The sequence below is a fragment of the Crocodylus porosus genome, unplaced genomic scaffold, assembly GCF_001723895.1.
Source record: "Crocodylus porosus isolate Cpor-Errol unplaced genomic scaffold, CroPor_comp1, whole genome shotgun sequence".
In the NCBI taxonomy this organism is placed as follows: Eukaryota; Metazoa; Chordata; order Crocodylia; family Crocodylidae; genus Crocodylus; species Crocodylus porosus.
This window is the reverse complement of record NW_017728907.1, coordinates 48,532,560-48,544,747: the sequence shown is the minus strand read 5'-3', so window position 1 is coordinate 48,544,747 and position 12,188 is coordinate 48,532,560. Positions and strand designations below refer to the sequence as shown.

The window sequence follows — 12,188 nt, the reverse complement described above, 5'->3', positions numbered from 1 at the left end:
CCCCCCCCAGTCCTCCATGGTTCACTCTTGGGGATCCTCAGCTGCCGCAGAGTTCAGGAAGGTAGAAAGTGTGTCTTTGGAGCAGGGAAAGGTAGGGAACAGAGCATCCTGGGATGCTGGAGGACTCCAAATTGGTTGTTTTATGTCAGCAGACTGCTCAGAAGTTTGCTTGCAACTAGCTAGCTAATGCCAATCGATGACTGATAATCCTCCATTGAAGCGGTGTAACTTTAAGATACCCAAAGGGCATCAGTTAATGAGCCTGAACAAGCAGTCTTTCAAGTTTTAAGCACTTTCAAGATTGTTTTAAGCACCCTTAATGAGAGCTAATTGTAACCTGTAATTTCACTCCAAGAGTTAAACTAGCTTTTAGCAGCTGCTCAGGTTCAGGCTTCTCTGAATGTATCCGTTCCTTGAAGTGGATGTGCAGAAATAATGGAGCTCTTGATTAGACCTAGCTTCCAACTTGGTAAGACGCTTGTTCTTGTAAAATTCATAGCCAGATTTCTAGACTTAATTCAGACAAGCAGCTAAATTGTTGGCTTTTGCTGTGCAGTGAAGCATAAAGCCTCTCCAATTGCCAGCCCTACCTGGATTAAAAGTATGTAATAGAATTGCTTACCCATATGAGCTAGCAGCATATCCCCTTCTGCAGACGCGTAATGAACCTCATCTACTCTATGTTTTCTTGATACACACAGCTAATATGGTGATTTCAGAAAGCTTATGGCCCCCTCTGTACATCATGGAAGAGGCATTGCCATATTGGCTGTTTATGTGTTATCTATTTTTCTTGACAAACCTCAGAAACATTTCTGACGGAGAATATGAACAAGATGGCAAATATACATACCGATCCATGGAATTAAGTGCTTATAACTCATATTATCCTTGGGATCTGTAAAAGTCAGTTGAGAAAGAGAGAAGGAAGCAGTACTTTATTACTTTATTTGTTCTACTGGTTTGCACTTCCAAGAATAATTATATGATGCAATCTTTGGCGCGAAGTGGAATCAGTAGCATTTCTACTTTGTGAATCAAGACTACATGGCAGTTCAGCACCATTGGGAAGTTCCCGCATGAAAGATGCCAGGCCGGAATAACAGGAAACTGTTAGTCTATATCTACATAGGAACAGTGAAAGCTATTCAGTCCTAAAATGCATCAGCTGTCTCCACATTTCTCCCTAGGCGTGTTAGATAGACTTTATTTTCTCACAAACAATACACACCTTTTCCCCCCAAAATCAGCCTCACCTTGTTTTTGAATGGCAGAATGAAGAAATGAGCTTCTTCCAGAGTTATGCCTGCACAGAGCTGGGACAGAACTTAACCTTCAGCTGACTTGCTTTCCCTTTTCTGCTTAACTAAAGCTGAATTCCTGACTGCTGGTGAAAACTGGTCTCCATGGGTGGGTCTATGAGCACTGTTACATGTGCTCTGGGGGTGGGGAGCAGCACTTTAGACTGTGGCTCTTGGAGCTACTCTAATTAATTGAAGGGCCACCACATTTCCTGTATCAGCATCCCTGCACTTAAAAATGGTGGTGGGGTGCCCGAACGAAAGCCTGTTTGATACACTCTAGCAGACTCAGTTAACTGTCTGCTCCGACGTGCTGGCACTCCAGTGCAAAAGAAGCTTGCTACGAAGAATTTTTCCAACTATTTGAGTTGGTCTAATAAAAGATACCGGATTTACCCAAAGAACCTTATCTGCCTAAGAAAAGTTAACTTGATTAATGAACCATCAAGACCTTTATAAAGGAGATGATCAGGTCCTGTCCCTGTGCTCTTAGGCAGGAAAGACTGCTGAGGGGAGGGGGGTTGGACCTGATGATCTCATGAGGCCCCTTCCAGCCCCTAACTTCTATGAATATTGGGGTGCATGTATTTAGCAAGGAAGGGGACTTCCCTGTCCAGATGTGCAAGCACTTTGGTTCCATTCCTGCTCTACGGTGCAGCGGCTGTGGTATTACTGTTGTTCAGGCACTGGAAGGAGTTAACTGACATAATGGCTCATTGTACTTCACTCTACAGGTGTTCACGATCCTTTCCTTTATAAAGGTCTTGATGTGTATAATTTATTTGGGGCATGTTGCATGTGAGAAAATACAGTATTACTCTATGACTATTGTAAGTGAGGGCAAATGATTTCAGTGGGCTTTATCACTGTAAGTTTCCTGAAGCACCTCAAAGTTTTGCTTTGCAACCAAGGTACTGGGGGGAAAAAATGAAAAACTGGTATCCAGCTTTTGAAGCCAGCAAGCTGTTTCATGGTCTTAAACCATCCAGCAGAACTTCAAAGCTGGTAGCAGTCTATGGCTGTGGGCAACCTTGTGGCTAACCAACTGTTGCTGTGAATAGATAACTGCCTGGAAACTTATGCTTAGTGTTTTTACTTTGCAATCATGTCATACAGAAGTCAGCTATGCCATCCCTTACCTGGTCTTGTCAATAAAATCTTAGCATATTCAGGATGGCTGACGCTCAAGTATGCTACGAAGCTTCCAAACCACAGAGGGAAAGCATCAGGGTACTTTAGGCTCCAGGCCTCCACTGTGTCCAATGTCTGCTCTTCTTTTTTAAACTGCAAGAGTGGAGGGGAAGGGAGAGAAGAACATTATAATAGCTGGTTAACAACTGTCCCAACAAGCTCAAGGTAACCTTTCTATGGTCAACTGAAGGGTAACATTTTTAGGACACGACCGTTACAAAGAGTGCATGGTTCCTCAGAATTTACTTGTTCTCCCAGCAGATGTTGGTTGTCGTTCATCACAGTCGAAGATGATTATCTTCCATGATTGCTTTGTCTATGGATCAAAAGATGGCTGACAAGGCTGATCCAGGCTCAGCAGGTTCTACTGTAAGTCAGGCACATGTTTCTGTGTGGGCTGGGTGGGTCTGGGTGGGTTGGTTGTTATTAAACGCTGAGTAAAATAATGATTTGTCACCAAGCGGGTCTAACAGGAAAATGACTTTACATATGATTGCATAACCGAATGCCTGGTGTATATTACAAATCCCTCTTTTGTGCCTAATCTACACAAAATGTAGCCATTTGTCGCTCTTAGTTTGGACACCTGTCTTTTAAGAAAACCCTGTTTCAGTCCTGAATATTTATCAAGAGGATTTGCAGATGACACAAAACTGGGAAGGACTATGAACACGCTGGAGGATAGGAGTAGAATTTGGAAGGATCTCTGTGAGAGGGGAGGCAAAAGCCCCCCTAACCCACCCCAGAACCCCTCCCGATGCTCCCCGGTAGTCACCGCAGGAGCAAAGAAAAACAGCAGCTAGAGAGAGACTCAGCAGTTCTGGAGCTGCCTGAGCCTGTGAAACGGTGGGCGCCAGTGGCACGGCCTTAGCAAAGCGTGGGCTGCTCAAAAGGCAGTTGGGAACACAACAGAGCTGGCACTGGGGAGAGCAGAAAGGAAGGCTGACGGGGAGGCGCTGGCTGCAGAGCCGGGGACCACAAGTCCTGGACGCAGGGGAAGGAGGCTGAGCATCTGCCAGAGGACACTGGCAGGCGAGGCAGGGAGCTCAAGCCCCAGAAGCAGGTGGACACCGGGGAGCTCCACTGGAGAGAAGCAGTCCCCCAGGGTGCCCAGGAGAAGGGCCACAACCCCACCAGAGCACCCAGCGAGGGGCCACTGACACCCTCAGGCAGCACGGCCAGGAGGGAGGCATGGGAGACCACGGAGCCCAGTGTGGGAGACCCAAACAGCCTAGCCACAGGTTAAGCAGGCTCGAAGAGGAAGGGACATGGACCTAAAGGGCCTGACCGAGAGGGCCAGCAGAGGCCTGACACAGGGCAGCCGACCCTTCCAAACCTCTACTAGGCAGAAAGGGATGGTGGAGACTTCGGTAAGGCCAAAGGTCCCTGGGAGACAAGATCCCAGGAGCCCGTCAGCAGGCGCTGACCTCTTACATTCAGTTTTCTTTTAAGTTACAGTTAATCTCAGATCAGGGCATGCTTAGTTGCCCAGGTCACAGTCCAAAGATGAAGGACAGCCTTGGGAGGAGTGACGGCCAAGACTATCCAACCCATGGAGGCGGGCAGCGAGCATGAGACAAGATCATCCCAGCATAACACCTGCAGAGAGCAGAGTCCGCCCCGGCCGTGGATGTGGTGAGGGTAGGGTAAAGAGGATGTTGGAGCCCCACGAAGAAACCCAAGGTTGAGCTCTCCTTGGGCCACCTACAGGGAACTGCCTCCCAAGAAAAAAGAAACAATGAATATCAAAGACGTGGCAGGAGAGTAGGAGCAGCACCTGAACCATCTTGGTGGTGTCGAATTTGAATATCACCCTGACATCGCTGGGGAGCGAGGCACCAAGCAAGAAAGGGCCAAAGCCCTATAACACCTACCAGTGACAATCCTGATAATGTGGAAACCTGGACTAGAGACAACCAAATGAAGTTCTATGCAGACAAACATAAGGTGCCAGAGAAGAATAATCAAAAGTACAATTACCGTATAAGAGATAACAGGCTGGGTGAGAAAAAGATGGGGGTTTTGGTGGATCACAGACTCAGTGGGCACATCTACAGGTGCAATTGCTGCTGGATGGGTTTACTCTAGAGTAATTTACCTGGGCAGGCATCTACACATGCATGGATTTAGGAGCAGATTTGCTCCCAATGAAAGCAGCTGGGAGAGGGCTGCTCCCATCCTGCTCTGGCTCCCTGTGGGTGCTAAACCAGGGGCTGGGAGGGAGCATGGGGCCAAATGACAGCTGTCTCCTGGTGGGAGCTGAGAGATTGTTCCCTGCCCCTGGGAGCTGCCTGCTGCTGGGATGGACCCTGGTGGCAGATCCCCAGTAGGGACAATGTCCCCCTGCCCCGGCAGCAGGAAGCTCCCAGCCCCAGCTTCCCAATCGGGGGCAGGGAGCTTGAAAAGAGCTGGGGGGAAGGGCAGCTGGCAGTGATCCCCCTGCTGGGTGAGGTCTCTATTTGAACCTATTTGGGATCAATAAAGGTGGAAACACACCTCGCCTGATGTCTCATTTGTGTCACCATAAAAAATTTTATGGTGGCACAAACTGTGAGCAAACAGCAGTCGCTACACTTCATCATGCCATATCAACGGTAGTATGACAAAAGGTAGTAACAGACTAGTCCACTTTATTGTGGCAGATATCTATTAGCTCTGTGGCAGGACAGTAGGAACAGCCTGAGCTGCTTCTACTCTCCAGATACCTCAAACAGGTGGTCTAGGGCTTGAAGGTCGCTTAAGCCCCCAGAGCACCTGCCTGTGATCAGGGGGAGTGGGAGAGATCACATCACCTCTTCTTCCACACCATCAAGGGTAGGACGATGGGCAACATGCACGTCACCCAACAAAGTGGATCCGTCAATCCACTTCATTTGGCAACATCTATTTCTAGCCTAAGTTTGACCTCTGGAAGTTTAACTTTCTGGGATCACACAGTAAGCAATAGTTTTACTTTTCTACATTGTCACAGGGAAACTACAGAAAATGGACCCTGAGGGGCCAAGGGGGAGTCCCAGGATCCAAAAAACAACAGGGAAGGTGAGGGAAGCAAGAAAGAAACGGAGATTCCCTTACCTGCAGCTGACGCTGCGGCGAGACCGGAAGAGGCAGCGGGACCCATGTGGCTGATTAGCTGCATCTTTTTGAAACTGCGGCCAGCTGCGGTTAATCATGAGCGGAGCCGGCACGTGACAATAAAAAGCAAGCCAAGAGAAGGAGAAGGGGGAGAGAGCCAGAGCGGAGCTGCCAGCGGAGGTGCCTTTGGAGCCCCGTTCGGAGATGAGGGGGATCCAGACGACTCTCCACGAGGCAAGAGGTTACCCCGAGGCTGCCGGAGGGAGGATGCCAGTGGTGAGGCAGTAGATGCCCTGATTCGCAGCGACGGAACCAAGGGAGAAAATCCAAGGACTCCGAATGAAGAAGCCGACAGCGGGGGCGGCCCTGAAAAGAAGGTGACTGAAGGCGACCCTGCAATCCAGGTGGGATCAGCATGGGTTTGGGAAGGCTCCTGGAGTCTACCCCGACGGGGAGCAGAGAGCTTAAGCAGCAAGAGGGGCCGCAGGAAGCAAGCTCCTATCAGGCTGAGCCGCTCGGCGAGGGACCGAGTGGGGTTGAGTTGGAGGGACCGGTAGTAGTCCCGTGCGGCACTCAGGAGGGATCAACCGGACAGAGGTGTGCCTTAGACAAGGTTAATAGGGAGAGGAATTCTCCGGGCCAGGGAGCCCAATTTTGTTTGAAGCCAGGGATTTTTACTGGTAGTGTTTTCTTAATTTTTCGTTATTCTGTTTCCCACTTTTGGAGGGGTAGGGAGGAAGGCCATAGAGGGTCTCCTAATCAGCCTGATTTGGGGTCAGGATAGAGCTTCATATCTGTGGCAGAGGGCCCATCACATCAAGAGGTGAGGGTTGGGCCCGGAAACGTCAACTTGGCGAGGCTAGGTATTAGGGTGAGGTGTAGGGGAGGTTGGAGCCTCACAGAAGAGCATCGTCCCAAGATTCCTGACTCCAGAGAGGCCCTAGTAGTCAACCCCACCACTGAAAGGACGATCAAAGTTGTGGCAGGCAAGATTGGGTGTGAGGCTACCCCAGGGCAACGCATCCGGGCTATACCACCTCAGGGACAGAGCGACGGGCGAGCTTACACACCCAAAGCCAGGCAGCACGGGACCGGATGTTCGAAGCCTGCCGGGTGCATACATGATTCTGAAACACTTCTCAACTCCCAGAGCATGAGGAACCACTGTGCATAGGCAAACAAGCAGGTTTGCTTTGACAGGGTCTTTGTGGTTAGATAAAGGGAGAGAGAAGAGAGAGCTTACACCCCTATATAATTCTGAGAGGTGCTTATCCTGCAACTAATAATAGATTCCTCCTAAGCATCAAATATCCTATTTCGTCTCGTACAAAGACGTTTCTTCAAACAAGGTGTTTCCAGTGCAGGTGACTATTCATCTCTTTCTAACAAACAGCAGGGGAGTGTACAAGGTGTATCTCACAACTTTATCTTGTGTCCTTCAGAGGGGAATAGAGCAAAAGCTTCTTAATTAAGTGAGAGAAAAGGAGCTTTTCAGTACTAATCATCTAGTCAAAGCATATTTGACACCCAAAGAGCTCAGTGCAATATCTGTCATATATCCATAATAAACAAAGCCAGCCCAGCAAGAAATAGGGGAACTATTTGGTATACTCACTTCCTACTCCTGATCCATAGAAAATTCAATGGTCTGCCACTGAAAGGGCAGCTGAGGGAGACACTGGACAGACTAAGCAATGGAAAGGTCCCTGATAGCAAAATGTCAGTGCCCTGAAAGTACTGAAACAGCTGAATTAGAGGCATATTGAGAAAAGCTACAGATTGGAAAATGTTCAGCTTCCTGCATAGTACACTCTCCTGCAATTCAAAGTAGGTCATGCTTTTTGCAGCTTTCCAGCCAAAAGGGAAGCTAAACAGTTGGTAAACTGGTCGACACGCTAATCTGTGTCATCGCGATCACACCTGATACATGCAGATTGGTGTTGGATTGCTCAACGTGTCTTAAAAGTGCTCCCAACATAACTAGCTCGCCACTGAGCGAATACTTCTGGGTCAGTAGTAATAAATGAGGCAGGAAACAAAGGATTGCTTTCCCCCAAGTAAAGCTCATTCACTAAAAGAGCTCAACTTGGTCTTGCTCTGTTGGCAGGAGGGGAGCCAGACAATGGAATAGTCTATCACAAAGGATCGCTGGAAATAAGGGGTCTAGTGTTGTGTCAAACAAAAGGATTCATTCAGGGCTATGGGTTCCAGTTGTGTTTCACAGAAGTAAGTTAAACACGGAAGTCAGTTTACTGCCAGTCTCTCCTCTCTGTATTTTGTTCCATGATTGTTTGAGGGGAAACCCTCTTGGGGACAGAGACCAGACCCCAGGATTCACGTCTCCCAGTGAGTGTCCCACCCATTAGGCTGCAATATCCTGCCTCCTCATACAATTCTCTCCCTCTCCCCCTCCTAATAGAGTATTTTGAATTCTTTGCTGCCCACAGGAACAACTTCCTTAGGAAGTGTGGGAAGTGGTCCCACACGGAGAGTGCTCCTGTGCAGAGTCCCAGACAGCAAGGGCATTTCTGGGAGATGTGCTGGAGGAGGCACTTGGTACCCAGGGCTCCTGCTTCCTGAGCAAACCCTGTAGCAGCTAAGCATTAATTAAAATGAGTGCGATATCACCAGCTCCTTCTGTGTGGGTGTGCTTTAAAGGGAGAGAGAGCCTTGTTCACGCATAAGGTGCCTCCCCTCTGCCCTGACTAAGACAGACTGAGAGGGTCGGGATTTTATGCAGACCCTTCTCCTCAGTTTCATCTTGACCAGCTGAAGGTGGCTCCCTGCTTGGGGGCCAGGCTGGCTGTTTTGGATCCAACATTGAGGCAATGAACTCTCCCCGTGGAAAGCAAAGGGAGCCTAAGCCCCTCACTTAGGAATCTAGATTTCACACCAGGGGCCAAGCAGTAACTTTTGGGGCACATCTACATGAGACATGTTAATGTGCATTAGCCTAACTTAATGCACATTAAGGGCGCATGCCTACCTGTGCCTTTAATGCACATTAAAAATGGTGAAATTAAGCTAATTGTGCCTAAATTTGATACCTGCTGAGATGCAATTAATTAAAGCACATTAATGCACATGTAGATGCTGCCCAGCACTAACTTTAGTGCTGGGTCTGCCCAGCCACTAGAGGCACATGGCAGGGCTGCAGGGACTTGGCACTAACTTTAGTGCCAACTCTCTGCATGTGTAGACACCTGCCAAAAATCGCTTAATGCACATTAGCTTAATGCACATTAAACTTAGCTGTGCTTAAATGCACATGTAGATGTGCCCTTAGACACCTAAATCCTTCACTAGATGTAACTGGAAGACAATCATTCACATCCTGTGAGACACCTTGTCTAAAGAACCATGGATAAGCTGTGTGATTCTTATGTCCCAATTCCTGTTGAGTTTCCATATAGTTTGTTGCTCTATAGTATTCTATATAGCCTTTATAACCTAAAGTACTGTATAGAGCCTAAACTCAAACTTTAATTGAGTCTATACACTTTCTAGAAAAATCTCAGGTGACCATACTTCAGATTTTATCTCAGGTTGTAACTTCCTCCCTGATAAACCCAATTGGCCTGGAGAGATTTAATAAATTGCACCAATTGCTCTTTTAAACTAGTGCATTTCATCCCAGGAACGTAAGCAGATAAGTGACTTAAGTACAACTTGACTCCTGAGAGAATGACTTGAAGTGTAACAGATGTACTAAAGATTGATAACCGTCATGCTCAAAATGAATAGTTTGGGGAGAATTAAGCAAGTGTTGATTGATTCAGAACACCAAGCGTCCTGATCCGAGAAATATTTTTCTACGGAAAAAGCTGGGTGGGAAAGAACCTCGCCATAAAGTAGTGAGCAGATGTTCTCCGGATTCGATTGGGAGAGGGTACCTTAGCTGAATTTCCATGCCAGCACTGAGCATAATATTTGTCAAATTGGCAAACCAAGCTTGGATTTCAGCTCTCAAATGATTCGCCTGTATTTGGAATTGATTTGGCTGACTTGACTGTAAAAAAAAATTTAGCTCTTAAATCTAACTGGCAACTCAGTAAAATTCATAAAACTGGTCCCCGTCCTCACCTGTCAGCTCTCTAAAGCAGTGTTTCTCAACCAGCTCCTTGTAATATCTCCTTTTAAGGAGGCCACAGGGTGCCACATGCTGTTAGCACTGTTAGGTGTGCACACAAGATAAACCCAGAAATTTATAGAAATCCTTAGCTGTGGTCTCTCTGAGTTGTTTGTAATCAGAAAGACTACTCTATTATTTTTCTGTAGTCAAAACAGGAGTGAAAACTAAGAGCTGGCACTTTCTAAGGGCTGTTTTGAGTCTATCCAGAAGTGCCCTGAATCGAACAAGGTTGAGGACAGCTGCTGTAGAGAAAACCACATCCCTCGCCTCCGCGGGCGGATGTCAGAAGATTCTTCACTAACTCTTCCTGGAGACGATGCATCACCCTAGCAGCCAAATACTAATTGTTATAATTGTTCTGCATTCACATGCAATACTGAATTCACAGTTCCTGGCAGAGCATCTCTTGTTTTAATCATGCAGCATCTTGTGTGTGGTTCTTGTTTCTGTATCTTTGATTTTTTTTCCCACCCCTCTTTTGCCTTTTTTTTTGTTACATGGATAGAAATATGCTGCAATCCCCTTGGAGGACTGCAGCCTTGGCTGGCAAGCACGGGAGCATGTATAGTCACAGGGCTATATCAAATATTTCATTTGGCAAGGGTATAAACTCCACTCCCACAGCAGAGATAACAGCATACCTTTGAACTCTGGCACCATTAATGAGCAGAAACCAGGAACACTTTCAAACACGGTGTCTTTGCACAGCAATACTGGAAAATGCTGCAGGGGCTTTGTTCTTTGCTTTTTGCTTATTCAAAGCCAAAGAAATGTGGGACCAGAGCCTCAGTGGGTATAATCCAGCACTGATTTCAGTAGACCTATGCTGCCTTACCCCAGCTGGCTCATAACCCTGTATAACAAGCATACCCCGCCTTGACCCCCAACTGAAAATTACCTCTTTGTTGTGAGTCTTGCTCTTTACACAGCATCCCTGGCTAACGAAGGTCAAGGAAGCATTGTGTATGGCTTAATACAAATGAGATGCATGGTCACACAAAAAAATTAAGATTGTCCTATGCTCCGGAAAGAGAATTTTCTCACGGATAGCGGCATCAGAGACCTCCTTCCCCCAAGATCAAAGCAACATCATCAGTGACACAAACACACGCATTGCAACTCCCTCCTGCTCCCCATTTCATTCATTTTTAAAGATCGCCTTCCCCAAGGGATGCTGTTTTCTTACCAGGTGGGTATGGCCGTACAGCCAGTGGGTGGGATGGCCTGGGAAACTGGCAAAGACTCTGAGCAACTCCTGCCTCCTGTGATACAGCTGGCTGGCTTTTAGCAACACGCAGGTCAGGCAGAACACAGCGGCCAGGTGAAAAACCCGGTAAATGTCCACATGCAGCCAGGACGAGGTGGTCTTCAACACGCTTTCCAGCACAGAGATCATGTTCGCCCAGCTTGCACACGCTGCCAAGCCTCCTGCCTCTTGCTTTGTGCGGCAGCTTCAGGCAAGGCTGCACAAAGAGGCAGTCTCTGAAGCTGACTGACTGCTAAATCAGGAGGGGCCTTAAAGCAACACAGGCTTTAAGGAGCATCACAGGCTACAAGCAACATCACTTCCCAGAAAGAAAACTCCAGGCTGCTGCAGGACCTGGGAGCAAATGAGGTGCAACGAGTGTCCCCGACTGTGGAAGATGAGGCTCATTAGGGGGTTCTGTAAGAAAAATGAGGAGATAGAGATATATTCAGTTGTTGGTTATGAGCAGGGGTCCTGCCTTTCTCAAATTAAAAAAAAAAATCCAAAATGTTCTGATTTAAATCCCTCCCCCCCATTTACATTTTTCCGTGATTAAAATGAAAGGCTACTATGTATTTTTCCATGATTAAAACGAAACACCACTATATATAAAAATGTGGATTTTCGGTTTTGGTTGTGTTTTGTAAATCAGAAAAAAATTGGGGTTTTTTTATCAGAGAAAACCAGGAGCCCCTGTTAATGCCATCCTCCCCGTGCAATGGTGGAGGCAGGGGTACTCTGAAAAAAAAAAAAGGGTGAGCAGGTAGTTAAGTTAAAGGGAGCCAAATTTGGGTGCCATGGATTTTCTTAAGGCACTTTCTAATTTTTTGAAGGCTTGATTTTGCAGTATTAATGCTTTTGGGAGTAGCTGGTACTCTTGGGCATCAGGGTCGTCTCGAGGAGCCTGGAGGCTCTTTTCACCCTCCGCTGAATGGATCCTTTGCTTTGGGGCTTTGTTTTGTTGGTCACAGTTGGCAGCGGGAGGTTGATGGGGGCTCCAAACACTTTCAAGGAGAAGGATGTCCAGCGGTTACAAGGCTTTCCACCTCTGGACCCTCGAGTTTGTACTGGTCCAAGTCCCCTCTCCACACCCCATCAGGTCCCGAGTCCTGGTCTGGCCCCACCTGGGCTCCACATCTAAGCCCCAAGCCTAGTCCACCCTCAGGCCCGTGTTCCAGTCTCCGCTGCCTTTCCCAGGTTCATAGATGTTCGGGTTGGACTGGACCTATGAGATCATCGAGTC

The 12,188-nt window shown here is 47.5% G+C and overlaps 1 protein-coding gene across 1 annotated transcript in view; it reads right to left on the bottom strand.

The window, feature by feature from the left end:
* The window catches only part of LOC109307445 (cytochrome P450 4B1-like), a 27,067-nt gene extending 15,888 nt beyond the window's left edge, over window positions 1-11,179 (bottom strand). The window contains exons 1-3 of the mRNA XM_019531378.1: window positions 10,886-11,179; window positions 2,441-2,585; window positions 854-898 (exon numbers count right to left, since the gene is read on the bottom strand). Of these exons, the coding sequence (XP_019386923.1) occupies window positions 854-898; window positions 2,441-2,585; window positions 10,886-11,095 (400 nt within the window). The 5' untranslated portion in view covers window positions 11,096-11,179. The remainder of the gene's footprint in view (window positions 1-853; window positions 899-2,440; window positions 2,586-10,885) is intronic.
* Between the last annotated feature and the right edge of the window lie 1,009 nt (window positions 11,180-12,188).